Source organism: Cinclus cinclus, chromosome 9, assembly GCF_963662255.1.
Source record: "Cinclus cinclus chromosome 9, bCinCin1.1, whole genome shotgun sequence".
NCBI lineage: Eukaryota > Metazoa > Chordata > Aves > Passeriformes > Cinclidae > Cinclus > Cinclus cinclus.
This window is the reverse complement of record NC_085054.1, coordinates 19,952,004-19,979,881: the sequence shown is the minus strand read 5'-3', so window position 1 is coordinate 19,979,881 and position 27,878 is coordinate 19,952,004. Positions and strand designations below refer to the sequence as shown.

General features: G+C 43.0%; 1 protein-coding gene across 1 annotated transcript in view; it reads left to right on the top strand.

Annotated features, from left to right (window-relative positions):
- MUC13 (mucin 13, cell surface associated) overlaps positions 1–27,462 on the top strand; it is a 29,293-nt gene extending 1,831 nt beyond the window's left edge. The window contains exons 4-18 of the mRNA XM_062498021.1: positions 12,048–12,113; positions 12,680–12,829; positions 13,521–13,583; positions 15,022–15,084; positions 16,748–16,783; positions 17,465–17,584; positions 18,483–18,589; positions 20,181–20,239; positions 21,611–21,756; positions 22,981–23,106; positions 24,143–24,251; positions 25,298–25,335; positions 26,000–26,087; positions 26,306–26,510; positions 27,412–27,462. Of these exons, the coding sequence (XP_062354005.1) occupies positions 12,048–12,113; positions 12,680–12,829; positions 13,521–13,583; positions 15,022–15,084; positions 16,748–16,783; positions 17,465–17,584; positions 18,483–18,589; positions 20,181–20,239; positions 21,611–21,756; positions 22,981–23,106; positions 24,143–24,251; positions 25,298–25,335; positions 26,000–26,087; positions 26,306–26,510; positions 27,412–27,462 (1,427 nt within the window). The remainder of the gene's footprint in view (positions 1–12,047; positions 12,114–12,679; positions 12,830–13,520; positions 13,584–15,021; positions 15,085–16,747; positions 16,784–17,464; positions 17,585–18,482; positions 18,590–20,180; positions 20,240–21,610; positions 21,757–22,980; positions 23,107–24,142; positions 24,252–25,297; positions 25,336–25,999; positions 26,088–26,305; positions 26,511–27,411) is intronic.
- The last annotated feature ends 416 nt before the right edge of the window (positions 27,463–27,878 follow it).

The following is a 27,878-nucleotide window of genomic DNA, read 5'->3' as shown; positions in this document are numbered from 1 at the left end:
GATGCTATTGTGTTGTGTGGCTGCTCATTGGAGGCAAACCTGGGGTGATGATGAGCCCTCCATCAGAGGGCAGGACTTGCATCCTACAGACAGTGTAATTTCCCAGATCTTTTCCCAGCACTTTAAAGGCTGTTGTGTTCCCTATCAAAGGTCAGTAACCGATGCCCAGGCGAAGTCAGATAGCAACAGGCAATTATAAGCTGTGTTGGCTTAGAGGTTTCTGGTCCCTGTTCACAGTTGTTTCTGTTTCCTCAAAACTTCAAGACAGGAAAGGTGCCGTGAATTTGCTTGAGAAGGCAGAGTTTGATGCACCAGCCATAGCACACAAACACAATATCCTTTATACACCTCAGTTCTTGCCTTCTATCTAGAAGCAGCAGTGTGAGCTTGCAGAAAAACAGAACTTTATGGATGCCTGGGGCAGTATCCCTTGCACTTACATGAACTTTTGGTGACAATGCATGCAACTTTGTGCCTGTCTAATCCATAATCAGCCTTGCAGCTGGTAGTACACAGCTGATCTCAGCTGTAGGGGGAAAAGAATGATGCTTATGGGAAGTATAGATGCCTAAGAAACTGTATTTAAGGAAAGATGCACTTACAGTGTCCAAAATATTATACAGGTAAAGCACAAGAATTAACTGTTCCCTGCCACACTGATGAGAGTTTTCATCCAGGACAGAAAGGACTTCCTTTGCCCTGGTATGGAGCAGAGTTATGTCTTTGTTACAAAAGTAAAGAGGAAGATGCAATTAATGCTAAATCTAAATCCAAAGCCTATAGACAAGCACTGGACTTAGTCCCTTTTCAGTAAAGCAGCTTGTGATAAGGAGGTGTCCCAGCAATGATGAGAATCCCACAGTTTAACCATGGGCCAGCACCATATACATTTTCTCAGATGAAGAAGCATTTAGGTCCATTCTTATAGGAAAATATGTTTAACTGCTTGGCTAGTTCAAAGACTAGGTGATGAATTTCTGTGTGTCAAGCACAAAGGACAAAATATGACACACCAACTCACAACTGCATATCAGTCCTTCTGCACAAAGGCCATATGACCAAAACTTCTGGTCTGTATCTCCTAGCATGTTGCAAATTGCTATGGATTTGGGTGGAATTGAGATAGGAATTAGAAATTGATATTTCTAATGAGACCACAAAAGTTTGCAAGTAACTAATTTTAGTATCTTAATGGTCTTCAAATTCTTCTTAAATTGTATCTGGAGAGAAAGAGCCTCAGTAAATCCAGCAGGTTTTTCTGAGTGAGGGCTGCAAAACTTGGAATTTTCTGAAACAGAGTGTAATTGTGCTGAAATTTTCTCTGCCAATGGAGATAAACATTGGGGTATTTCTTATGAGGGTTTATCTGTTGCAAATTGGCCTTCTATTTAGCTTGGGTAAGAAAGGTGTCACAGAGCCAGTGTATAGTCCAATGGTGGAGGAGGAAAAGGGTCTCTCCTGACCTACCACACCTTCTCTGGGTGTCTTGGGAGGCCCTGCCCAGCAGGCCAGAGAGGGGTTTAGGTAGGAGGAGGCAGCACCCAGATGAGTGCAGGTTTTTTTCCCCCACAGTGTTCCAGGAAGCTTTTGTGAAGACGACAGAGGCAGCCTGGGGTGATTCAGCCTCTGGGTCTCCCCCAGCCCAGCTGCAACCTGTGCTGCAGTGCTTCTGTCTTCAGGCAGGCACCACCCAGTCCCAGGGGTGAGTGCAGTGCACTGTGTTGTGTCACAATTTATGATGGCTCTTTTACTGCAAGTGTTCACTGCCTCACCCCAGCAGCAGGGACTCGCCCAGCCACAGCAGGGATGTGTGGGCTGTTCCAGTGCAGGCTGTCTCTGTGTAAAGCTGCCACCACGATCCTGTCTGTGTCTGCCATAAAAAAGCCACCCTTTGGCAGAGGAGTGGGGCTTGTTACTTCTCTTGGGTATAAGAAGGGTCTCTATGTGCTCTCAAGCCCACTTTCAAAATCAGATGCTTTTTGGTTCGCAACCTAACTCCCTGGAGGATGTCTAAATACATGCAGCTTATTTCTCATCTCTCTTTTATATTACTTCTAGCTACCCCAAAATGAAAATTTTGAGCACACTGCATGTTTTTGCCAAGGGGAGTCATTCTCCACCCTCTGAGAGAATAAGAGGGAAGTGGCATGTTTTTGGTATGGAGAATGCAAGTGGTTCAGCCAGACGTGGGGAAGGGAAGAAAAGCTACACCAACACTGCTCATAAATCTGCTACTGCTCCTGGCTGTGGAAAGTGAGGGGAGCAGTCAGCAAGGACCCATGGGCAGTTGTGTGGGTGAATTTTTAATTAAATATGGGGGAAAAAAAAGTTAATTCTGTTGCTTGATGGAAAAAGTTGTGAGAGGCATATGTTTGCTGCTATGGTGCTCTGCCAATTATACTGACAAAACGCCTTACCCACAAAAATACCCCAGACAGTCAACATAGGAGAGGTAGTTCCAGTGTACTGATCAGCAAAACACAGATTTGAAGAATCTTTCAAAAGGCATCTTGAATATACAGTCTTCCTGTATCCTGCTGCTTTCCCTGGCCAGTCCTTCCCACTGCACTGGGAAAATCAGGGTCGTTTTTTCATACTGTTGAAACCTCACAGCACTGAATTAAGCTATAGGTGGATAAAGCAGGCCACATTGATGCCCTTTTCCCCCACACTGGAAGCATTAGGTTTTATAGCAGCAATGAATCTCATTGCTCTTGTGACATTTCCCATAAGACCCACTGGCACAGTCGTGCTGAGTTACTACTCATGAACAGCCTTATGAAAGTTATCTGCCTCCATGCTACTGGGTAGTAAAAGGCTTTAAAAATAGCAATAAATTGCAGTTAGAGAGAGGTATTTATCATTGTGGACTTGTTTGTGCCAATACTTGTACAGGTTGTTTGCTGGGGCTGAGTGAGCACAGAGTGGGTTTGCACGCTGCTGCAGATACACCGAGCTGCTTTCCCAGGACTTGTCTCTGTTGCTGGTCAGTGGCCATATCCATTCCAAATCCAGCTGGAATTTTCATTCCCTAATAGTAATCTTTATCTTTTTTCCTTAAATTAAGAAGAACGGATGCATTTTAGTTAAGTGCTCTTCCTACACTGACTAATGTTTTTTCCTCTTTACACACAAAGGATGTAATCCAGCATCCATTACAGTGACTGGGGTAACTCTCCTATGGACTGCAAAGAAATTTTTATTAGGTCTGGATTACTCCACCACCAGGGTCACCTGCATGTAGTGCAGGCTTTCCCATGGCTCTGTGTGCCTATTTCTGTGATACTGTTCCTGCCTTTCTGTGTTGTATCTACTTTTTTTAAAGCATACTTATTACTGTAGCAGGACCTGTGTTATGTGAGATTGAACAAAACAGTGTCAAGATCTGAAACAGCTTCCTGGGAAGAGAATAATTGTGAATTTTGTGTAGTTGTTTTACTGGTCACCAGCCTGTTTCCTATCATGTAATATCTAGGGGTGCAGAGATACTCCCTGCTGTCACACAACTGCTCTGCAGATCACTCTTACTTGTCCCTTTAGAAATTAAGCAAGATCTCCTAGTTTCAGAAGGCGTATGTCCTATATGCTTATAGGAGTTTGGGACCTTTTCAATGTACATTTAAATTTTCATTCCCTTGAACTGCTGAAATTGAAAAGCAGGAGAGAAATTAATGAAGGAGTAAGAAATTCCAAAATCTAAAAAAAAACCAAAAACAACAACAACAAAAAATGCTTTCTTATTTTGCAGAAGTGTGGCTTCAGTACTGTGAGGACATGTGTGGGATGACACCTCTTCTGTGTCTAGTGTGTGTTGCATAATATCCTTGTTGAGGAATCACCTAGAGAGGGTACCTGATGTTCCTCCAAAGTGGTATTTAAATGCGAAATTGCTCAGTCTCTATTTCAATGAAATGCTAGAAGGGATGGGAGTCTTACTTGGGTTAATGACTGCAGCAGGTAGACCCCAGGTCTGCAAAATCCTGTATGGAAAAGTCCCGTGGAATACAGTAAACACTGATCACTTATCTTAAATACAGCTATAGAATTCACTGGACATAAAAAGTCTTCAATAAAATCTGCTAGGATGGGTTTACTTTAAAGAAAAAAAAAACAGCTCAGCAGGATATATGCTTACTATCTTCCTTTTTTAAAGGAAATTCTGTTAAACTCAGTCATTTGCTTTAAACCCATTAAATTCTACAGGACTTTCTCCTAGTGGAAGGTGAAACTTGGTGTGTAAAATCATAATGATTTATTTGAGCAGCTCTTAAAATTGCAGTAGTAAAGCTCACCTTTTGTGACCTCTCTTTCAAAAGATAAATTTTCAGCATTTGTTTGTGCTTCTTTACAACCTGAATGTAAACCTGCTTTACATTTTTGACATTGCTCTGTTTCCTTCCCTCTGTCTCTGAGTGTTTGCTTCCAAGTCTCTGGGGTTCTGAGGATGTTTTCCAAACCAGTATTATTTAAAGTTGTATGATATTTTCAGCCTCCACTAATTGTACAGTACTGAAGTAGCAAAATATAATTTCTAAGGATTGCATTATTTTTATACCTGCATCCAGTATTATTAATTCTGGCGTTCTAGTCAGTATCACAAAAGGACACAATAAAACAATCAATATTACTATGTCCCTGCTTTTTTATTGTCTTTAGCTTTGCCTGTAAAGGGAAACATATGTAATTTTCGGTGGTTTTTATTATTATACATCTAATTCAGTAAATAAGGAATTGCATAAAAAAGAAATTGCTTTTGTTCTTCTGATGGTGCTTCCTGATCAAATAAGTAAATTGAAAAGCAAAGAGGAAAGGGGTATGTTCTGTTAGTTGTGCCAAACAAAATTCTGCTCAGCTGAAATACAAGTTATGTTCTGATATATTTAATTTGGTGGCACTAAGCAACTCAGTCTAATTTTAATTTTTCCTCAGTTTAATTGTCGCTGAAACTGGTAAAGCTGTGTGTTTACGTGCATGAGTGCATGCTGGAGGGGAGGAAAGCCTCGGGAGAGGCAGGTGCAGCAGGGCTGTTTGCAAGGGCAAAGGACTAGACCTGACCACCATGAGATCAGTCCTGTCCCAGTAAAAACTACCAGGGACAGTGAAGAATACCCAGCTGAGTGTCTCTCAAAGGAAGAAGGAGGGCACCTTGAATCCAGATGAACACCAAGTCCAACTCAGGCTGCTGAGAAGAGGCATGATGTGGAAGAGCATCTGGAGCAATGGCAGGTAGGTTCATCTGGGGCATTTTTTTCCTGTGTTGCTCCAGAGCAGTACAGCTGTGACAACAATCTGATGGGACTAAGGTGGGACTCATCTGTTCTATGAAAAGTTAGGTGGCCAGTTTGAACACACCATCTGGCTCCCCCAGCAGCCATGAAAAGAGAGACACATCCACAGAGGGCAGCTCACCCCATGGTAAGAGATTGCTCACCATGGCTACTTCACATTAATCTACTTTCTGTGTGATGCTGATATCATTTAGGACATTGACAGTGTAAAACCATGGGTTACAACATTTCCATGAGTCTATGTAAAAGATCTTTGGGGTTATGAACAAGCACAAGATTTAACAGCCCTGCCCACTTCAGATTTTCATGCCAGTGTCTCTGAGACCACTGAATGCATCCCTAGTAAGTGCCCTCAGAATCTTGGGAACCACCTGAAAAGAAGCTAAAGAGCATCTGCTTCCCCTGATTATATGTGAATGTGTATCCATACCTAAATCTTTGATTTAGATTTCTGAAGCTTTTTTTTTTAACTTTTAGCTAATTAAAATGTGTATTTCTACTTATATATGTCATATATAGTGAAGAAACCAAATTTACATGAAATAACAAAATTTATAGGAATCTAGTAAGGAAAAGGATTAAAAAATGTGCAGGAAAGAAGTATTGAGCTGATGCACATAAAGAGCTGTAAAAGACAATTTTTCCTACTTAATGTCTTCTGACAGTATGATTGCCTCTTGATCATATGCCCTTTCTAATATATAGATAAGGTCCTTTACCTTCAATATTTCTTTTTCCTGCCATAAACAAGTATTGACAATAGAGCAGCTACTGTTACTAAACATAGCATTTTTTAAAAATTCCATAATAATTGTTCAATGTTCTTGATTGTCACATCTGAGTTTTGACTCACAACAGTTTGATTTTACACCCTCTGGAAAGTTACTGAGTTTTGTCTGCAAAGTAAGTTTTCTTTGTAGTTCCTTGCGGGACATCACAACTGCTGTGGCTGTGTGGGTCTGTCTGGACTAACAGTCAACTTCTGATTGTCTAAACATGTGCTTAATGACTTAATTAGTTGGTGCAGCACAGCTGCTATTTCACTGGTATCAGTTCTATTTTGTGTCTGTCTATTTTGTTAATTCTCTGTGTCTGTTCTCCTAAACCACCCCACCTCTGTAACCAATTCCCCTACAAATCACCAAGCAATGGAGCACATAGAGCCTGTCACCCTCCTTCCTGAAGTGTGACCACTGGTGTGTCACAAAATGGACAGGGAAGGGCAAGTAGAGATGAAAAGTTATAGTCCATGAAGATTTATGTCTGTTCAGTGCATTATTTCCTGGAGGAACTGGGGCCTTTTGCATTGCAAATGATTCAGACTGACAATGTGATCATAATAAACATAAACAACCAGGTAGGAATGGCAGTAAAGTTTAAAAATATAGGTAATACCCCAGCTCCTGATGTGCATTCCCTCTACAGAACAGTTCTAGTGTGTGGGACTGCATACTCAAACAGTAGTCTCTAGTGTAGGCAGAAAAGCTGCATCATTTACATCTGCTGAAGATAGGGCCCTCATTTTCAATAGTGCCCTGAGAAGTCCTTTTGGTCACACACACTTGCTTCACAGCCAACAGGGAGATTTTAAGATCTGGATTAATCTAGCTGTACCTTGAGGCAGCACTGTAAAATCGGAGTGTACCATGAAGACTGAAGAGCGTAAGCCTGGGAGATGGACATTGCCAGAGGATGGGTGACATATAGCTGTGCCACCCTCCATTAGTCAGGTTTGTCCTCCTCTGCACACCCACTGCCACCTGAAGCACCTGCTGGGGTCTGGGGCTCACAGCACTGCAATATGTTGTTCTAACAGGACTTTGGGATTAGTTTTTGGACATCCCCTGAAGCTGGGAGGGTGGTGGTAGCCTGAGGTGGAAGCCAGACGCTGGCCAAACAGGGAGGCACAGTGCACTGGGGACAAATGTTTCCCAGGCATTTCCTTCTCTTATTCTATCAGCTTCCTGGCAAAGTGGTTTTAAGGAGGGGCCTGGAGGAATTGAGTGGTCTGTGATGGGCAAGGAGCAGGGGGTGAGCAGCAGCAGGGCAGGAGCTGAATCCAGCATGGCCTGAAGGAACAGACAGAGGGAGAAGGGGGCTGCCACGGGGTCACTGTGGGAACTAGGAGTCGGTGTGGGAAGCAGGTTGCACTGGAGGGACTTCAGGGACAGAGGTACAAAGTACAAAGGAAGGCACAGGCAAACACACCCCCCCCTCCCCCGCCCCACATTTCAGACTCTGCATCCTGAGCAGGTTTGCAGAGGGACAAAGCCACTCATTCCTTGTGCCAGCAGAGAGGCACACAACCATTTCTGGTGTCTGTAAGCCAGCAGAATTTACTGGTTTAGTGCAAGTTAAAAGTTTAAGACAGCCCTAAGCTCAGGAATGACTTGGGTAATACTTCTGCTCTCTCTCACCCTCCTTCACTCAAGGAGATACACCCTCTCAAAATAGGAGATTACCCAAGACTGCATTTCTTGTTCTTAAAACAGAAGATCAAACAAAAGCAGATGAAGGGAGAGGCATTTACCACACTGAGCTGTTACTTGGCATTCCGTAGTGTGCTCATAACCTGCTGTGTTGCCGGCAGTGGGGTCTGCCAGAGGAGACCAGCTCCATAACCATTAGAAGTGACATTGCAGGGAATACATTGATGGGTTATTCATCCTTCTTTTGCTTGATAATGATGGCTGTGTTTACTTCAGAGAAAAGCTTTACTGGCAGCTGTGGCAGGACACAGGGTCACTCAGACCTTCAAAATGAGAGAAATTACACCTTTGCCTGAAAAGAAGGAACTGGACATCTCTGATCTCAAGCAGTGCATTTTACTGGGGCACAAAGCAGAGTGAACACTTGGAGAACTGGGGCAGGGGAGGAAGCTAAAAGTAAGAGACTTTGGGATCCTGCCCACAGAGACTTTTTTCCCACCTTGGTCTCTCACTGACCATTTCATAGGCTTCCTGGAATGCAATGTTAAAAAGTCTCAGTCTCCAACCTGTTTTTCTCACATCACACTAGCCTTACCAGCTTCATGGCTTTCTAGGCTTTTTATTTCTGGATCAACTGCAGGCTTTGTTCTTCAGCCTGACCATCCCTGGTTGCAAATGTCCCCCTGGCAGGAATACATTTCTTCTCAAGAAGGGGAGGCTGCCACCCAGATAAAGACAAAAACACCTGCTGACTGTCCTGCCTGCTCCTTCTTCTCTTTGCCCACCACTTTAGTGAGCCTGCAACACACATAAGAGGGCAGCAAACAAAACAGCCTTGATCACTGCCAGAAGGGCCATCAGTCCTGTTTTTTTGATGTCAAAGGTGAAGTGTTTTCTGTTTCTTTTTAACCTGATAAACAGTAAGAAGTGCTTTAGCATAAGATTTTGCTTAAAAGAAAAAAAAAATTGGAGTTTGAGGAATTAAGCTTGTCTCTACTGATAATTTATTGCGAGGAAAGTGAGCATGTGGATCCCAGGTACTCTTTTCCAAGTGCATAATTGGCATGCCTAGGGACAGGGTCACCGATTCCACTTTAAGAACAGATTATACTGCACTTTTCATTTAATTTGCACGGAAGGTGCTGATATGGAAACCTGGCAGTGGATAGCTGGTCCACTGTCAGTTCCCATGTCAGCTTATTTAGAAGTAAATTCCTTATGTCAACAGATCTCAAATATTTATGACTTAAAGAAAGAACGCTGCACATCCAGAAATCTCCTCCCAGCCTGAGGAGGAAGGAAAACACTGCTTGAATTTATCATTTGCCACTTGCCACCATGACGTCAGCTCAGGGCTGAGCTCTCTACCTGTGGCTGGGACCTTAAATGAGCTGACACCAGAAAAGAAAGGCACTTTCTCTTAGGTTTAGCAGCAAGGGGCAGCAGCAGCAGAAATGGCAAAGAGACGCTCTGTGCTCCTCGCTGTGTGGCTCAGCCTCGTGTTGTACCTTTTGAAAGGTAAGAACCACTATCTTCTGTTTTGTGATTTATCAAGGCAGCTATTGTGTAGCAGTGAATGGATTTTCTTGTACTTTCAGCAGCTGTTGAGAAGCCAGTTGTGATACAAATTCAGCATGTCTAGATTTTGATTCATTAATGATGAAAGATGTCACTGCAAGCCAATGGCTATCCTTGTTAGCAGAACAATGGAAAATCACTGGTGCTTATGATTGACCTAATTAAGCCTACTCCAAGAGCAATTTCTAGGACTTTCATACTAAACCCAGGTAATTCAAGCTCTGTTACCATCATAACAAAAGGTGCAACTGTTCCACCCCAGTGCTTTTTTGGCCAGAGGCTCCTTAACCAACCAGTCCGGAAAGCAGCTCGCCCTGAGTTGGCTCACAGAGCTTTTGTTCCTTCCTGTTGAAATAAATTAATGGAAACATAACCACCATCTTTCAAGAGGGTTGCGCCATAGTCTGTTCAAACTAAAAGTGTCATTCCTTAAGCCATTTCATACATTTTCTGGCATTGTGTCAAAGTAGGTAGTTGTGGGCCAGAGCCTTCAGCCAAACTTGCCTTTTCCTGATACTCAGTGAAAGGTATGAGGGGCTAAAGACATTAGCAGAAGTAAAGCATCTATGTGAAGAGTTTTGTAGCAACTAGAAGCTGTGAGAGGACAGGAACTCCTAGCTAAGAAAAAGATAAAGCTGCAGAGATATCAACTAAATTAAGACCTGTTAAGCTTGTAACTGTGGCAGACCGTTGTGGGCCTCTGTTGACTACTGTGAATGAACAGATGTATTTCCAGCATCATCTACAGTGTGCTACAGACCAATTTTCAGCTGTAATTCATAAGCATAAAAGTCTTCAAGATTGTCAGTTGGTTGGTTTTCTGATTGGAGGCTTGTGCGTGACAGCAAGAGGTGAAAAATCTTGTGCCAAGACTTAGTGAAAGCAATACCTATTTTTCGCTTGATCAGACTTTGCATCAAGATAGATCTGCCCAGAAACCTTTTTCATTCTAAGCAAATACTGTAAAAGCTTTGCAGGATGTATCCATTTGAATAGTACTTGCAAAGGCCCTGCCCTGCTCAGCAGGCAGATGTCTCTGTTATTGTACAACCTTGGTGGTAACATCCATTTCTTTATCACAGTGGTAATGCCCAAACCCATTAACACATCCTGTTTCCATACATAGAAGTTAGATCTAGGCACACTGAACCATAAATTAGCCACCTTTGCTCAGGTTACCTTTGTCAAGCCCATCCACAAGGTTCAATTGCAGCTCATGCACTCTGCTGGCACTATGGATGCTGTTTTTCCTGAGTCCAAAGGGTAAGGGTAAGGACAGAGCCTCCAGCTCTAAGATTTGTAAAAAACCCACTAGCTCTATAGCAGGTTGTTGTTTCAACATCCATTGCCTGTGGCCACCAGGGATTCATATTATCACAGTTATAGGAAAAATATCTATTTACACTAACTGGGGAACAAATAATGCTGTTTATAGAACTCAGTGACCAGTGGAAGCAGGAGACCTGGCAGGGAACTGGCACAATTGCTCAGGTTTCCCTTTCACCTAGAGGAGGCTAATGGATGACTTGTCTCTTGCATGTGCCTTTTCTATGTGAGATGCATTGACCACCAGAAAAAAAGTGTAGAAGATTTTTCTCTCTTTAGATTTTCAAAGCCCTATAAAGCTCTAGAAAAGTGGGGTCTATTCTTCAAATGTCTGCTGAGATGTGCACAGTGTGATAGTGACATGGATTTTAGGCATAAATACATTAGTCTTTCAGCTGCATGCTTTTAATGCTTCAGATAAAATTATGATTGTAGCAGCATTCACTGACAGTAAATAAGTTTATATAGATAACTCATATATAAATGATTAATTAATAATAACACTTAAATAAGCAAAATTAAAGTTAGATTATATGATCCAAACTGGACATTTTGTTGGTATCACACATCATCAAGGCTAATTTATAATTTTTTCTTCTTACATCTAGGAAAAACAAAACAAACAAACCCCTCAAACCTGAACTAATTTTTTATATCAGGAGTTGAGAATAACATGGGTTAAATAAAGCGAAACTGAAGAACTTAAAAATAAATAAAATGTTTCAGAAGAGTAAAAGCAGTAACAAAGGCTGAAACCAAAGTGTGAGGAAGTACTTTCACCAATTGACTGGTATCAGCCAGGTTTCCTTTATTCAGAAATAATGATAGCAGGGAAGGAACAGAAAGAGAAAAAATGATATAAAAATAAAAATGTATACTGTCAGAAATGCATAGATGGGTAGTCCAGGGAAAGAAAGTCTAGATACTGCTGATGATGATCTAGCAGAAGAAGCACTCCTGAAATGCCCACATGAATGTGTTACAACGCAGGACTGTGTGTTAGCAAAGGCAGTCATTCTTCCATTGCTCTGAAAGAGTATAGATGGAGTTTTAAAGGATGCTCCAGTAGTGCTGAGTGCTGTGTGCCTGTGGATGGGATGCCTCAGAGCCTGCTCTGACAGTCAGTGCTGCAGGGAGAAATGTGTGTTGAGCCTACAACTCAGAATTAATCACATGGAGGAGAAAGACAGGCAGGGTACAAACCTGCTGCTGGTAAGGAGGAGTCCAAGAGCAGGGTGTGAGAGAAGGACTGTGAGAGAAAAATAACACCAATGGCACACAAGGCCTGGGGGCAAACAAAAGGGTGAGGGAAGGCTGCCCAGAGGTGTGACTGCTCACCCACACACAGATCCCCCCACACCTATCCACTCATAAATTGTCCTGAATGCAAAGAGTGCTGCCATGTCTCTTATTTTCCCTTTACCAGAAATTGCTGCTGAAACCCAGACAACACAAAAGAACACAACACTGATGACAGCCAGAGTGCTTAGAGGTAAGGAGCAAAGCCCTCAGGCAGCCCCTCTGGGAACAGACCCAGGGAGTTCTGCAGCCCCCACAGAGGCTTCACCGAGTTCCTCTACCAGGGGGAACAAAGGTGCCCCGATGAAGATTGTAAATACCCTCCCAAAAAAGCTCTTTCCCTGCTGGTCTTTGCTGCAAGAGGGAAGGATTAGGGAAAATTGGACGAGGCTACCCTTATTGTGTTTGGTGCCTTTGCCTCCTGCATCAGGCCGGGATAGAAGGGGATCCCTGTAGAGATGCCACAGGGAATCCTGTGACCAGATCCTGCAGGGAGCTGTGCCTGATGCTGACTGCTGCAGGATGTGACAGCTTTGACTGACACAGCTGTGGCCATAAAGCACAGATAAGATGGGGACACCACAGTGTGTGTGAGGTCCTTGTGTGTGTTCAGGTGCTGCCACGGTGGATCAAAGGGGTCATGGACACATGAGATGCCACAGGCATCTCAGCCACTGAGAGCCAGGAGACTGTGCAAGGGTGCTCAGGGCTTTGAGTGCTCAGCCCCACCAGCATCCACTGCACTTCTCTGCTCAGCAGTTGTCCTACACACACAGAATTCCCCAAGGCTTTTTGAACAGCCACTGCTAAGCAGTGCTGACACATCTCTTCTCTTCTCTTCATCAGAAAACAGTACTCAAAATGGAACAAGTCCTGAGACAACAGTGCCAACAAGCCCAACACCTACAGGTAAGGAACAGAAGTGCTCAGGCAGCTTTTTCTGGGGACACCTTGGGTTAAACGGGTCCCAGGGGGCTCTGTAGCCCCCTCAGACAGGAAGGACTTGCCCTGCCTGGGTTTCCCAAATTCGTCTTCCAGAAAAGACAGAGCTGCCCAGATGGTGGTCATGAATTCCTTCCACTCATTGATCTTTTCCTGCTGGCCTTCACTGCAAGGAGAATATGGTCAGGATGATTGGAGGAGACTGTTCTTTTTGTGCTTGGAGTCTTTGTCTCCTTTAGCAGGCAGGGACACAAAAGGATCCCTGTAGAGATGCCACGGGGAATCCTGTGACCAGATCCTGCAGGGGGCTGTGCCTCATGCTGACTGCTGCAGGATGTGACAGCTTTGGCTGACACAGCTGTAGCCATAAAGCACAGATAAGATGGGGACACCACAGTGTGTGTGAGGTCCTTGTGTGTGTTCAGGTGCTGCCACGGTGGATCAAAGGGGTCATGGACACATGAGATGCCACAGGCATCTCAGCCACTGAGAGCCAGGAGACTGTGCAAGGGTGCTCAGGGCTTTGAGTGCTCAGCCCCACCAGCATCCACTGCACTTCTCTGCTCAGCAGTTGTCCTACACACACAGAATTCCCCAAGGCTTTTTGAACAGCCACTGCTAAGCAGTGCTGACACATATCTTCTCTTCTCTTCATCAGAAAACAGTACTCAAAATGGAACAAGTCCTGAGACAACAGTGCCAACAAGCCCAACACCTACAGGTAAGGAACAGAAGTGCTCAGGCAGCTTTTTCTGGGGACACCTTGGGTTAAACGGGTCCCAGGGGGCTCTGTAGCCCCCTCAGACAGGAAGGACTTGCCCTGCCTGGGTTTCCCAAATTCGTCTTCCAGAAAAGACAGAGCTGCCCAGATGGTGGTCATGAATTCCTTCCACTCATTGATCTTTTCCTGCTGGCCTTCACTGCAAGGAGAATATGGTCAGGATGATTGGAGGAGACTGTTCTTTTTGTGCTTGGAGTCTTTGTCTCCTTTAGCAGGCAGGGACACAAAAGGATCCCTGTAGAGATGCCACGGGGAATCCTGTGACCAGATCCTGCAGGGGGCTGTGCCTCATGCTGACTGCTGCAGGATGTGACAGCTTTGGCTGACACAGCTGTAGCCATAAAGCACAGATAAGATGGGGACACCACAGTGTGTGTGAGGTCCTTGTGTGTGTTCAGGTGCTGCCACGGTGGATCAAAGGGGTCATGGACACATGAGATGCCACAGGCATCTCAGCCACTGAGAGCCAGGAGACTGTGCAAGGGTGCTCAGGGCTTTGAGTGCTCAGCCCCACCAGCATCCACTGCACTTCTCTGCTCAGCAGTTGTCCTACACACACAGAATTCCCCAAGGCTTTTTGAACAGCCACTGCTAAGCAGTGCTGACACATCTCTTCTCTTCTCTTCATCAGAAAACAGTACTCAAATTGGAACAAGTCCTGAGACAACAGTGCAACAAGCCCAACACCTACAGGTAAGGAACAGAAGTGCTCAGGCAGCTTTTTCTGGGGACACCTTGGGTTAAACGGGTCCCAGGGGGCTCTGTAGCCCCCTCAGACAGGAAGGACTTGCCCTGCCTGGGTTTCCCAAATTCGTCTTCCAGAAAAGACAGAGCTGCCCAGATGGTGGTCATGAATTCCTTCCACTCATTGATCTTTCCTGCTGGCCTTCACTGCAAGGAGAATATGGTCAGGATGATTGGAGGAGACTGTTCTTTTTGTGCTTGGAGTCTTTGTCTCCTTTAGCAGGCAGGGACACAAAAGGATCCCTGTAGAGATGCCACGGGGAATCCTGTGACCAGATCCTGCAGGGGGCTGTGCCTGATGCTGACTGCTGCAGGATGTGACAGCTTTGGCTGACACAGCTGTGGCCATAAAGCACAGATAAGATGGGGACACCACAGTGTGTGTGTTGTCCTTGTGTGTGTTCAGGTGCTGCCACGGTGGATCAAAGGGGTCATGGACACATGAGATGCCACAGGCATCTCAGCCACTGAGAGCCAGGAGACTGTGCAAGGGTGCTCAGGGCTTTGAGTGCTCAGCCCCACCAGCATCCACTGCACTTCTCTGCTCAGCAGTTGTCCTACACACACAGAATTCCCCAAGGCTTTTTGAACAGCCACTGCTAAGCAGTGCTGACACATCTCTTCTCTTCATCAGAAAACAGTACCCAAAATGGAACAAGTCCTGAGACAACAGTGCCAACAAGCCCAACACCTACAGGTAAGGAACAGAAGTGCTCAGGCAGCTTTTTCTGGGGACACCTTGGGTTAAACGGGTCCCAGGGGGCTCTGTAGCCCCCTCAGATAGGAAGGACTTGCCCTGCCTGGGTTTCCTAAATTCATCTTCCAGAAAAGACAGAGCTGCCCAGATGGTGGTCATGAATTCCTTCCACTCATTGGTCTTTTCCTGCTGGCCTTCACTGCAAGGAGAATATGGTCAGGATGATTGGAGGAGACTGTTCTTTTTGTGCTTGGAGTCTTTGTCTCCTTTAGCAGGCAGGGACACAAAAGGATCCCTGTAGAGATGCCACGGGGAATCCTGTGACCAGATCCTGCAGGGGGCTGTGCCTGATGCTGACTGCTGCAGGATGTGACAGCTTTGGCTGACACAGCTGTGGCCATAAAGCACAGATAAGATGGGGTCACCACAGTGTGTGTGAGGTCCTTGTGTGTGCTTAAGAGCTGCCACGGTGGATCAAAGGGGTCATGAACACATGAGATGCCACAGGCATCTCAGCCACTGAGAGCCAGGAGACTGTGCAAGGGTGCTCAGGGCTTTGAGTGCTCAGCCCCACCAGCATCCACTGCACTTCTCTGCTCAGCAGTTGTCCTACACACACAGAATTCCCCAAGGCTTTTTGAACAGCCACTGCTAAGCAGTGCTGACACATCTCTTCCTCTTCTCTTCTCTTCTCTTCTCTTCTCTTCTCTCTCTCTTCTCTTCTCTTCTCTTCTCTTCTCTTCTCTTCTCTTCTCTTCTCTTCTCTTCTCTTCTCTTCTCTTCTCTTCTCTTCTCTTCTCTTCTCTTCTCTTCTCTTCTCTTCTCTTCTCTTCTCTTCTCTTCTCTTCTCTTCTCTTCTCTTCTCTTCTCTTCTCTTCTCTTCTCTTCTCTTCTCTTCTCTTCATCAGAAAACAGTACCCAAATGGAACAAGTCCTGAGACAACAGTGCCAACAAGCCAAACACCTACAGGTAAGAGCAGAAGTGCTCAGGCAGCTTTTTTTAGGGACACCTTGGGTTAAACAGGTCCTAGGGAGCTCTGTAACCCCCTCAGACAGGAAGGACTTGCTCTGCCTGGGTTTCCTAAATTCATCTTCCAGAAAAGACAGAGCTGCCCAGATGGTGGCCACGAATTCCTTCCACTCATTGGTCTTTTCCTGCTGGCCTTCGTTGCAAGGAGAATGTGGTCAGGATGATTGGAGGAGACTGTCCAGCCCAACCCCTGGTGTGGCCCTGTAGGGTTTTGTGCCTTAGGCTGTTGGAGCACTGGCAGGGAGGGGGCTGGGGCACACCCCTGCATGTTGCTGGGGCCAATAACTGTGTCCTGGGCATCTTGCATGTGTCCATCCCAGGACCTCTCCATACCCCCTCTCTTCCATCCCAGTAGGGCCTTCCCCTGTCTGTAAAATATCCCCATTTAGTGCTCTAACCCCCTGCCACACTTCTCTGAGTGTCCTTGCTGCAAGTGGAATGTGCTTTGAGGAATTCACCATTGTTGTTGCTTTCTGCTTGGGATCTTTTTCATCAGAATAAAGAAAAGGCTTTACTAGGCTCTCTGGAAAAAATGCCTGGAGATTAACCTTATAGGAAATAAAAATTCATTGTATTTTACCTTTTATTTTTTGGGGTATGAATGAGAGTTCCTATTTTTCCCCCATTTTCCAGAAAAATGTCTCATCTATGAGAATGTCCTTATGAAGTGTAAAAAACCAGGCAGAGTGAAAAACAGAATTTGATGTCTTGGAATAGAACAGTAATTACCATCCTATATATAAGACGTATAGAAATATAATTTTAATTGCATAATAACCACTTAAATTGTGCATAGGCATAAAATACATACTCTAAAACCTTACAGAATATATATAGTTACTTAGAGTAAATACGCTATTATGATTCACTTTGGAGCCCTCATTTTATCAATGTGTCTGCAGTAAAGGCCCATGCTATGACACTGTCATAATAAAACAAGTATGTACCAGTGCACTATTAAAGACACACAGGCTATTGTAGTCTTTTTCTAACAGTCACTGGTTCTGACAAGCCTTGATATACTTTCTTTCTTTGATTTGGTTTTAGTTGTATTAACTAGAGTTGAACTGTGAGTGCTCAGTATTAGAGATAATAAATTTCAGCCATACTCCATGTCTTCACTGTGATATCCTGCTGGATTGTGTAGGGAAAACAGTTACTATACATTAAAGAAGCAAGATATAGCTGTGTGCTCTGCAATTGTATTTATACTCTCTAAAACATACCTGGTACAATCCTTAAGTAGAAGTGTATATGAATTATTCTATATATGAATTACTTTATGCATGAACTGGCTATTGCAGAAATTCACAGAAACCCTAATGTCAATATCTTCCATCTTGGTATTAGTGGACTATTGCCATGGAGATCCTTGTGGAAGAAATTTGGCTACATGTATTTCCTTAAACAGCAATTATACCTGTGAGTGCAAATATGGATTCTACTACAGCAATCAGAATTGTTATAGAGGTGAGTTACAGAAGTGTACCAATGCTTACAGTTACCTGCTCAGGTGAATTTTACTTCCTGTGTAGCTTGTTTTCATGTTATAATTGAAAACACAATCAGTCTGGGAAAGTGACTGCTGAGTGATTTCTTGCTTTGCAGACAGCTACTCCTACAATGACCTAGATTGCTATCTCACAAAACAGTGAGGCCAAGGAGGTTAATGTTCTAGAAGAAGGTGAATTCTCTGTCAGGAGTGCAGGGGATTAAAATGAGTGAAAAGCAAGAAAAAATGCAAGTGTAAACCTGCCATCACTATTAATGGCAATGATTTTAAAGGGACTGAACTCACATGTGAGCAACCAGATTGATTTTCTCCATTGCTAAACACTTATCACAGTCCTGTTGAAATGCATCTCTGAAATGCTTCTGAAGGCCAAGCATGTGAAAAAATAGGGCTTCTTATTTAGGATCAGCAAGCAGGATTCTCAAATTTCCTTGTGAGGCTTAAGAAGCAGGTAGATTCTGAACTACTTTCTCTGTAAAACACAGTGAACCACATTAGCTGCTTTATAGCTGCAAATTTGGAGACCTTAATATACATTTTTTTCTCACTAAATTCTGTAACATCTCACAAAGAGTCTTTTAGCTTCAGGCCATGCTGGCAGTTTAATGTTACTCAGTTTCATAATCAGGACAGATTGGTTGTGCCCAGGATCCTGCCTTCTTCCCCAGCAGCCAAAGCACATCCCCCCGTTGTGACTGAATTGATTTGTCCTCTAGTGATCCCTACCATATTTGAAACATAGCAGTGATTTGCTTTCTATGTTGTATTTCCCCATCCCTGAAGGCTGAAGAACTCTAAGGTGAAACTGGACTTTCTTGAGTGTTTTCTAATTTACACTCTGTGTTCTCATTCCAGGGAAAGCATTCGCAGCAACCATTGCAGTGAACGCAAATTACACTGACAGCCTTCAAGATGTAAATTCTGCAGAGTATGAAGAAATGTTCAACAAGCTATCACAATTTGTGAGTGACAATGGTTTTTCACCATATATTTAATGCTATACTGGATGTCATGCACACAGAGAGGACACACACTCTCTTTAATGTGAGGCCTAGAAAAGTTACACTCTACAAGTGATCTACTTCTTTCAAAGAAAGCTTCACATTAGTTTAGAACTATTTATAAAAGACTTGAATTTTGCTCTCAGATGGCTCTTGCTGAAGGGAAGGGAATCCATGAAGTAATATCTGCATTTTTAGTACCACTTCTATTCTGGAGAGTTGACACATAAATTGCTCTACACCATTCCCTCTGCAGAAACAGTGGGGCTGAGTGAAGTCTTCCAGCCTATTGAGTTTCTCCTCTCTGCTGTTTGCTGAAGGCTCAGTAATACTCAGTGGTACGAGTAAAAATTAACAACTTTAATTTTTTTTAAAGAAAATTATTGGCTACACACAGCACAAACTTTTCTGAATGGCTGTCTTGCTGTGTCTAAATACTGAATAATAAGCCTCTTCCATAAGTCTGCTAGTATTAGTATTTTAATGTTATTAGTGAAATAGATACTGCACATTTTTTATAATTCTATGATTATACATAAAATCTGGTAATAAATTTCCTGGAGAAATAAGATGATCTGTTTAATTTATACTGCCATGTTGAAACAAGTGGATTTGCTTATTTCTCTTTCTGGCAGTAAGGAAGAATAGATATGCAACTCTACCAGATATCCAATTAAAATTTATTCACTAGATGTTAATCAGAAATCATCAAAAATGGTTATCAATGTATGCATATTATTATATTGCTTACCATGAATGTTGTATCAGAAAGCGACCAAAAGTTGTTCCTCCAGAATGTTAAAAAGTGTTTTCTCAATTGTTTTGTCCAGCATTTTTTCATGATATGGCTACAGAAGAGCATAATGTGTAGGACTAAAATAGACATATAATAGAATACAAAAGTGAAAATAGCATAGAAAATAATTTGAATTTTATTACGAAGAAAGATGGATAGTTCATCTTTCATTTCATTTTCATTAGACGTTGTCCTCTTCTCATGATGCCTCCTGCTTGTGTGGCAGTTGAAGGCAGCTGCCTCCACTGGTTGTTCCCTGCTTCACATGGGAAGAGGGAGAGCAGTGACTTTTCTTCTGATCCTGTTCAGCTTCCAATGCTTTCATCAGTGCTTCTTCCCACAAGATCAACCCCTGATGATCCCATTCACTGCCTCTCAGGGGCACATGCCATCTGTGAGGAGGTTGACTTCTCCCTCTTCCCCTTTCTTGTACATAGACTGGTGCTGTGGAGACACCCTCCTGAGCAATGAATTTGCAAAGGGGTATCTGTAACTATCAGCCAGTTAACATAGCCTGACATTCATTCTCCATCCCTCCACTGCCCTCCCATATTCCCAGTTCTTCCATATTCTACAGCACCACCCCACTGTTCCTCTCCTGCAATACCTTGCCTGGTGGATTTAACACATCACCTTACTTTATTTGTGCCTATAGTAGCATATTCTATATTAAAACTCTACTGCTGAAGCCTCAGTGGTTCATGTGATTTTTTTCCCAATGCTTGCCTTGAACTCCAATTTCTTTCTCTTTTGCAGTTTAGGGAGGCCTTAAGAAATCTAACAGGCTATGTAGAAACTGTCATCGTGAAAATTCAGTAAGTTTGCTGGTTTGTTTTTTGCACTGTACACACTTCCCACATACCTCATTTTAATCTGTTTCCTGTGAAGTTCTCAGTTCAATAAAAGATATGGGATGAGTTCAGCTCAAAATGCTTCCCCATAAAGGAGGGATGCTGGCCCTGTTTTTACCCTAATATATCAGTGAAATGGGCTGGCTGAGGCAGCTCCACACTGGATGTCCCGCTTCTAGCACCATGTAGGATACAGCACTGTGCTGTAACCAGCAGTCTCTGTCATATCTGACATGTCTGAAATTCTGACAGTAAACTCCAAGTTCCTATGACCACTGGGAGTGCTAGCCAGCTTGGAGTCCCAGTTTAATTTAAAAAACACCCTTGTTACAGGAGGTATAGAAAATGCATTTTATTGTGCATTTATTGGTGTCTCCTGACAGCAGGTTGAGCAAAGATGCTACTGCATGAGTTGTGGTGACTGTAGCTGTGGGTATAGGTCCTTTGCTGGTCTAGGTAGAGATGAGAGATGTTTCTCTTTTCCCATCCCCATCTGTTACAGGTTACTGTCCCCAGAGTTCTGCCAGCTTCTTTGTGTTTTCTAACCCCCATCAAGCAAAACCTGGCATGCTAGCACACAGTGTCAACCCTTCCAGGGCACCCCAGGGATTAAGCAGCAAAGCAGAATATTGTTCTAACCGAGCTGTGGGGGACAATAACTTCCAGCAGAGCAGTTGTGACGTGGGGCACAGTAACATCTCAAGGAACTACAACAACCTGCCACTTAAGGTTATTTGTGTGCATATCCTGGCAGCATGAGGTTTAGCTGAAGAACAGGGAGGTCACTGTTGTTCATAACCTCACACCAGGGAGGTTGCTGTGAGCTGAACCGAGCCCAGATCATGTGTGTATTTTGCACAGATACCTCTACATCACAAACAGATCCTCCTGCATTCATTGTGGTCATACCCTTAATTATCCTCACCATGATCCAGGGTGGGCTCTCCACATCATGCCTTGGTGACATCACATGCTGATGGAAGCATGTGAAAGTTAGGGTCTAGCAGATGACATTCTCCACACTGCAGCTGGCTTGAGGTTAACTCAGTTAGAAGATGTCAGCTGTGTATCAACAACACACAAAAGAGCAATGTTGTCAGCATTAAATCCAGCAGCTACCTATTAACACCTGGAACAATGGAAAGATGGCTGTTAATGTATTCCTGAGCAAGACTTACGCTCTTTCAGGTCTCTTGGGAACTACCTACATAATAGGAAGAAAGAAGCTGAGGGAGAGAGGGAGATTTGGCAGAGATTTTCTCTAATCTTTGCATCTAGCTTGCTACCCATATGGATTATGTGAAACTTTAAAATGGTACTATCTGTCCTTTTCAGACCTCCAAGCAAAAGCAGAAATGCTGTTCCATTGAATGTAACAGTGACAAACCTGTTCATGTGGAACTCAACTGAAGATAAGGGCATGGTTGATGCTGCAGTAACACATGCAATAAACAATGCCTCCTATGTCAATTCTTATCAAGGTATGTAACTCCTTTCTAGGGAAGTCATTCATCAGCAGAAACAGAGGTTCTTAAAACCTGGTTGGAAGATTTCTGTGGGCATAGGAACCCATCAAAACATAAGCCTTGTTGATTTTAAGGAGCTAAATGTTCAATCTTGGGTAATTTTGAAGATTCTACCATTCAGTGCTAGGCTCCTTTGTTTTATTAAGGCTTCCTCCTTCCTGTGTAAAGAAGAAAAGGAAAATACTTATTCCCTGGTAAGCAATGGTGTGATGGTTTTAACCTGCTGCATGCTAAAAAAAGTGGGAAAAATCAGGATAAAATATATACAGATATATATTCTGCGTCTGAGAATAAGCATGTATTTTAGTGGCAAAAGAGGATGAAACTCTCTTTAGACTTCTCCCATAATAAGCAATGGTAATTGAAATGAGGCCTCACTGATTAGATACTGAGCTAAGGGATTTGTTGATCTAAACCAGACAAGTCTTGCGCTATTAAAGGTGTAATACTGGGACAAAGAGTTTCTAATTAAAATAAGGATTTTTAAAATATTTTATTTTTTTTTAAATATAAGTTCCTATTTTGAAATCAGCTTTCTTAAAAGGCATAGCTAATAATTAAGGGTCCATTTCATGGCTTAAAGCCTGAGTTTGGTCCCTGAAGGTGACTGTATCCACCTGAGCTCTAAGAAGGAAATAGAAAACAACTGGGAGCTCCCAGGGCACCAGTGCAGTCACATCCCTCTACAGCATGCCATGCACTGAGGTCTTTAAACCATTCCCACCACAAGGACATGGATCTAAAGAGCAACACGCTGGGCAAACAGGATACTAATGCTGCTTGTGAAATGAGCTGCACGCCCATAAACATTTATATCTAGAACTTTATGGGATCTGGGTCTCACAGTTCAGTTGTGGAAAAAACTGGGAGAATGGTCATGGTTTTTTTATTTGGGAGAATAGTTATAGTTATGACTGGAGCCAGGAAGGTTTGGAGGTAGTTGTAAAAGGCTGAGAAACAAAGGGTCAGAAGATGTGATGGAAACAGGACCTTAACTGTTAAAGAGCAAGGAGGAAAAAATGGCTGGTCCAAAAGCCTGCAATATTGATGTCCCAAGTAAAGGACTTACAATTTTTTTCTATGTAGAATTGCTAAATAAATCGGTTTGTGATTTACTGGGCAAGTGCACTGTTTTCTATGAGAGGGTATTGAGATTTGCTTCCTGTTTCTCTTTTAAAGCGGCAAAACATTGTGATATTTATCCATGTGATGCTAAAACCACAGACTGTCAAGAGGGCATGTTTCCAGAATGCAAATGCAAATCTGGTTTAGAAAAGACAGAAGGGGATGATCGTTCTTGTTCAGGTAATAACCTTGCTGCTTTATCTATCCCTGAAAGGCTGACCTGACCTGCTGGGCCAATGTGCTGACCTCTAAATGTCAGGGAATGGGCATCCTGTGAAGAAAACCATAAAAACACATACTCATATTTCACTTTGAACACATCTATAATTTTATTCCAGTAGAATAAATTATTGAAACTTGATAGAATCATCACTGAAACCAGGTAAAGGATAGAACAAATTGAATCCTATACTCACACCTTTCTCAGCTAGGACATATTTTGGGAATAAATTCTACATATTACTTGAAGGCAGTTGAGAGAACTGGAAGTCCCATGATGCACTACAGTGACCTGTTAAGGCTCCGTCCCTTGATCATAATTCTAGGTTTGCATTACCTGGATTTTGACAGGCTTTTGTGAGAAGAATGATTTCTGTAATTTTTAAGAGCTGTTAGTTGTTAGGGTTTTATTTACTTTCTTGTTTTGAGTCTTTTAGTAAGTGCTCTGTTTGTTTTAGCTACCCTCCAAATCCCTGTGATGTACCTAATTTTCTTCAAAACACCTTATTTTCTTCTTATGGAAACTAAAATTTTCACACTACAGAAGTTTAAAAAAAATAAAAATGTCTAAGATGTAAGATTTTTTAAAAAACAACAAATAATTCAAAAATCCATTATATAGTTACGAAAGCTGGCTACAACAAATCCCAGTGAGATGTGATCCAGTGTAGGCCTTTGTGGTCCCATGCCTATCTAAAACTGATACAGTTTGCCATACAAATCATCTGCTGTGACATGAAACTTCAGGACATTGCTCACCTATGGAAGATGCAGCCTAGCCAGATTTCCTTTTTGATGAAGTTGGATGGTTTTAAGCACATCCTGTTTACTTCTAATTTTGTGATTTTGTATTTCAGTTTTTGTTTTAAATAGGTACAGTCCTTAAAAAGCCATTCTGATGCTTTAAAGCATAGGAGAGGGGTGGGTGTGTGTTTCTAGAGCAATAAAATAATCTTCTAATTGCAGTTCACTCATGTTTTTCTCCATGACAATACAGTTTGCAGTAAAAGCTGTTTTGAAGGGGCACACAAGTACTGTGTAAAAGAAGAGGTTCCAAGATGCAAATGTATGGCTAACTTTAGAGAGGAGTCTGGAAAGTGTGTGGCGTGAGTACTCAGCTTCTTACTGCGTTCGTGTGTTGTAGGCGAAGGTGGGGAGAAGAACATCTGTCCCAGGGCCAGCTGCAGTCCAGAACAGGCTGCAGCTGTGTGAATCAGAGGTGCCCAGGGGGGATAGCAGGTGGACAAACTCCCGGGGTGTCACCAGTTGTGGTGTTTTTACTCCTTGGCATTAGTCTTTTGTGTGCACTCATAGCACCTTGGAGGAAAGGCAAAGAGACCCAAGGTCAGCCATGAGTGAGTGAAGAGGATAAAGTACTTCACCACACAAACACAAACTACTCCAACAGCATGGCTGAGCCATGGGAACTGCTATGCTGAAGTGTTTAGTAAACAACAGACATCAAAGAAAGACGTGCCTCCAATCCCTGAATGTTTGCACTGGTATCATAACTTTCAAACCTATGTTATTCTTGCTTGGTTTTCTCTCTGAAATTATTTCTGTCAGCTCAGGATCAGAGCAGAACAGTGGTGTTTCCTGGTGAAGCTGAGTGAGTGACTGGTTGTGGCCCTCTCTGGTGGATAAACAGAGACTCACTCCCCATGTCCATTAATTCAGCTCTTTTTGTAGCTATTACTGCTGCAAATTCTACATTTCTTACCATAAAGTTGATATATTTCAAATATAAGAAACTACTGTGAGAGGAAGATGGAGTTGCTAGTCTTGACAGGTGTTACACTGAGGCTTTTGTTAAAGACATTGCATGGCAATTCCAAGTAGCTCAGAGGTGCAGAGTTTAGTTCTTTAGAAAAATTATGTCACTTCAACATTTTTCAGATTGAGAACCTGAAACTTCGAGTGCCGACATCACCAATCACTCTGAAAATCTCAGATTGTTTCACTCTAATTAAAGTAAATAATTTAACATTAAAGAGGAAACCTGTAATGAACAGACTTCGTGGAGAAATTTCTGGCAATAGGAGGAAATATGCTATTGTGTTGTGGTCGTAGAATCATAGAATGGTTTGGATTAAAAGGGACCCTAAAGATCATATTTTCTTCCTTTCCCCTTTTTCTTTTTTCTCTCCTGTAGTTGTTCAGTGGGCTACTCTGGGGAGGAATGCACTGACAGTAAGTATAAGAATTTCTGATTTTTAATTGTGGTCTTGAAATATACCTAGTAATTCTTAATCTGTCTGAGATAACAAAAAATGTAGTAGACTTTAGAGCTACCACCATTCTGCATTTATAGAAGGAAAATGTTAGGGGAAAAAAAAGCAAGATGTCTCTGTTGCCTTATGTGCCTAAGGCATGGGAAGAGCCTATTTGACACCTAACTACACAATTTAGCATCAATACTAGCTTAAACAACCCCTACATCCTCCCAGTTCTTCCTCTCCCTCACCTATAACTATGTGTAAAACCATTCAGTGCATAGCATTAGAAACTAGAGCTGGGGTCAAAATAGTCATCCATAAGAGATGGTCTTTAATGCAGATCTTTAATTTACATCTTTCTGTGTCCACAAAATGTTGTAAGCACCAGGAGCCTGGAAATAAATTCTTCCCTTCCCTTCCCTTCCCTTCCCTTCCCTTCCCTTCCCTTCCCTTCCCTTCCCTTCCCTTCCCTTCCCTTCCCTTCCCTTCCCTTCCCTTCCCTTCCCTTCCCTTCCCTTCCCTTCCCTTCCCTTCCCTTCCCTTCCCTTCCCTTCCCTTCCCTTCCCTTCCCTTTTTTTTCAAGATTCATGGAGAGGCATTAGTTGACACATTTCTTGTTTGCTGTTTCTTCCCCCCAGATACTGAACTCATCCTTATAATAGTGGGCACGGTGTTTGGAGCCATTATCCTGAGTTTAGTGATAGCAATCTCTATTATTTCAGTCAGGTAAGAATATTTCTTATGGTTGAATAGAAACTGCATTGCTGGGTGTTCATAATAAGGGTTTTGCACTAGGCATGCTATAAAAATCTGTTGCATGCCTCAGAATGGGACGGAGCATTAAAAATAAGATGGGAGTGGACAAGTCAGTAAGTTTGATTTAATAAATAAGACACACTAAATAGCCTTCTAAAATCTCATTTGTTCTTTCATCTCCTCTGAAGGGCAAAAAACAAACGAAATCCAGAGATGAGGAGCCTGATAAAGTCAGGCCATTCTGATATGAATACCTCTGATGATAGACCAAGCATGTTCCCCAGGGTCCAGACTACTTCTGGCCACGCAAACCCAGGATATCAGCCAAACAACCCCTATGAGATGCGTTCCAAAAATAGAGATCATTTTCCAGAGAGGGATTATGATGATATGGTAAGTTTTTCACATAGTCTGTGGGAATGGAATGGCAGAAGGGTAGCACTGTGGGCTACAGACATTGTTGAACCTAAGGTCCCCTCTGTACATCCTCCCTTGGTTTAGAAGGCCAAAGTGATATACAGACACCCAAACAACTGTAGCTGCAGCTGAAAAAAAATCTTAACACAGAAGTTTTCCTCAATGCAGAGATCAGCACTCATAAAGACCTTTCTGAAGCCCCAGTAGTCATCCTTGAGCCACGGGAGGGATATGTGAAAAGCAAGGTTCAAAGCAAGAGCTTGGCTGCCCAGTGGTCTGTTGTGCCACAGGATATTTGTCTGCATTGGCCAAACTCATCCCTCAGCACAGGTGTGCCTGCAAGCATCACAGACTGCTACTACCTGAGCTGCTTTTAGGCTGCTGTAGAGTGAACAGGTGCTGCAGTGGCACCTCCCAGCTGCAGCCTCATGCAAGATTCACAGCCAGTTTAAAATGGGAGTGATGCCCAAGGGATTGTGTGCTCCCACCTGCTGCTGCTGCCTCCTTCACAGCAAGGGCATCCGCAGCTGCTGCAGCATTGAGGAGGGGAAAGGTGTGAAGTGCCACAAATAATATAGAACAGTTTTTGCATTGCTGCGGCACAGGGGAGCCTGGTCAGCAGAGGTGTGTCATTATGTGGAAGGCATGTTTTAGAACATGCCCAAAACCCAAACACAAAAAATACCCCGCCTGTTTTATCCTTGAATTCTGCAAGGGAGCCATGGAGGAAGCAGAGGCTTGAGATTAGCTTAGTTTGTGTTAATAACACCAAGGTTGTGGGATCAAACCCTGTATGGGCCACTCATGCAAGTGTTGGACTTGATGATATTTGTGAGACCTTATTTCTCTTTTCTTCTTGTCTAAAAATTCCCTGCAGTATGAAATATCACGGGAGCCTAGGGGCTTCAGGACACAGAGCAGATATTGAGTGACCAGAGCAGCAGAAGAATGGATGATCACCACAACACTGGGTCAGTGCAAAGACTTTCACAGCCTCTCACCAATGCAGTTACTTCAGCAGAAGGGACAACAACATCCTTAACCTAAATTTCTCTCAAGATTTTCTAGAGGAAGACTCCTGTTTGAAAGAGATCATGGACAACTTTGAAATAAGGGGGAAATGTTAGAGAGTAGGGAGAAGAAGGTGACTTATTTTAAAAGGACTAATGTGCTTCAATAAATGTTAGATTTCCTCAATGAGGCCAGTACATTGGCAAGTGAGTGAGTGTACACAAGACACCAGGATTTTAACCCTGACAGGCAATATGTGTGAAAAACATCAGTACCCATAGATTCACTTAGATTTGTGCTCATCTATTTTGAATTACAGCTTTGGGTAGATGA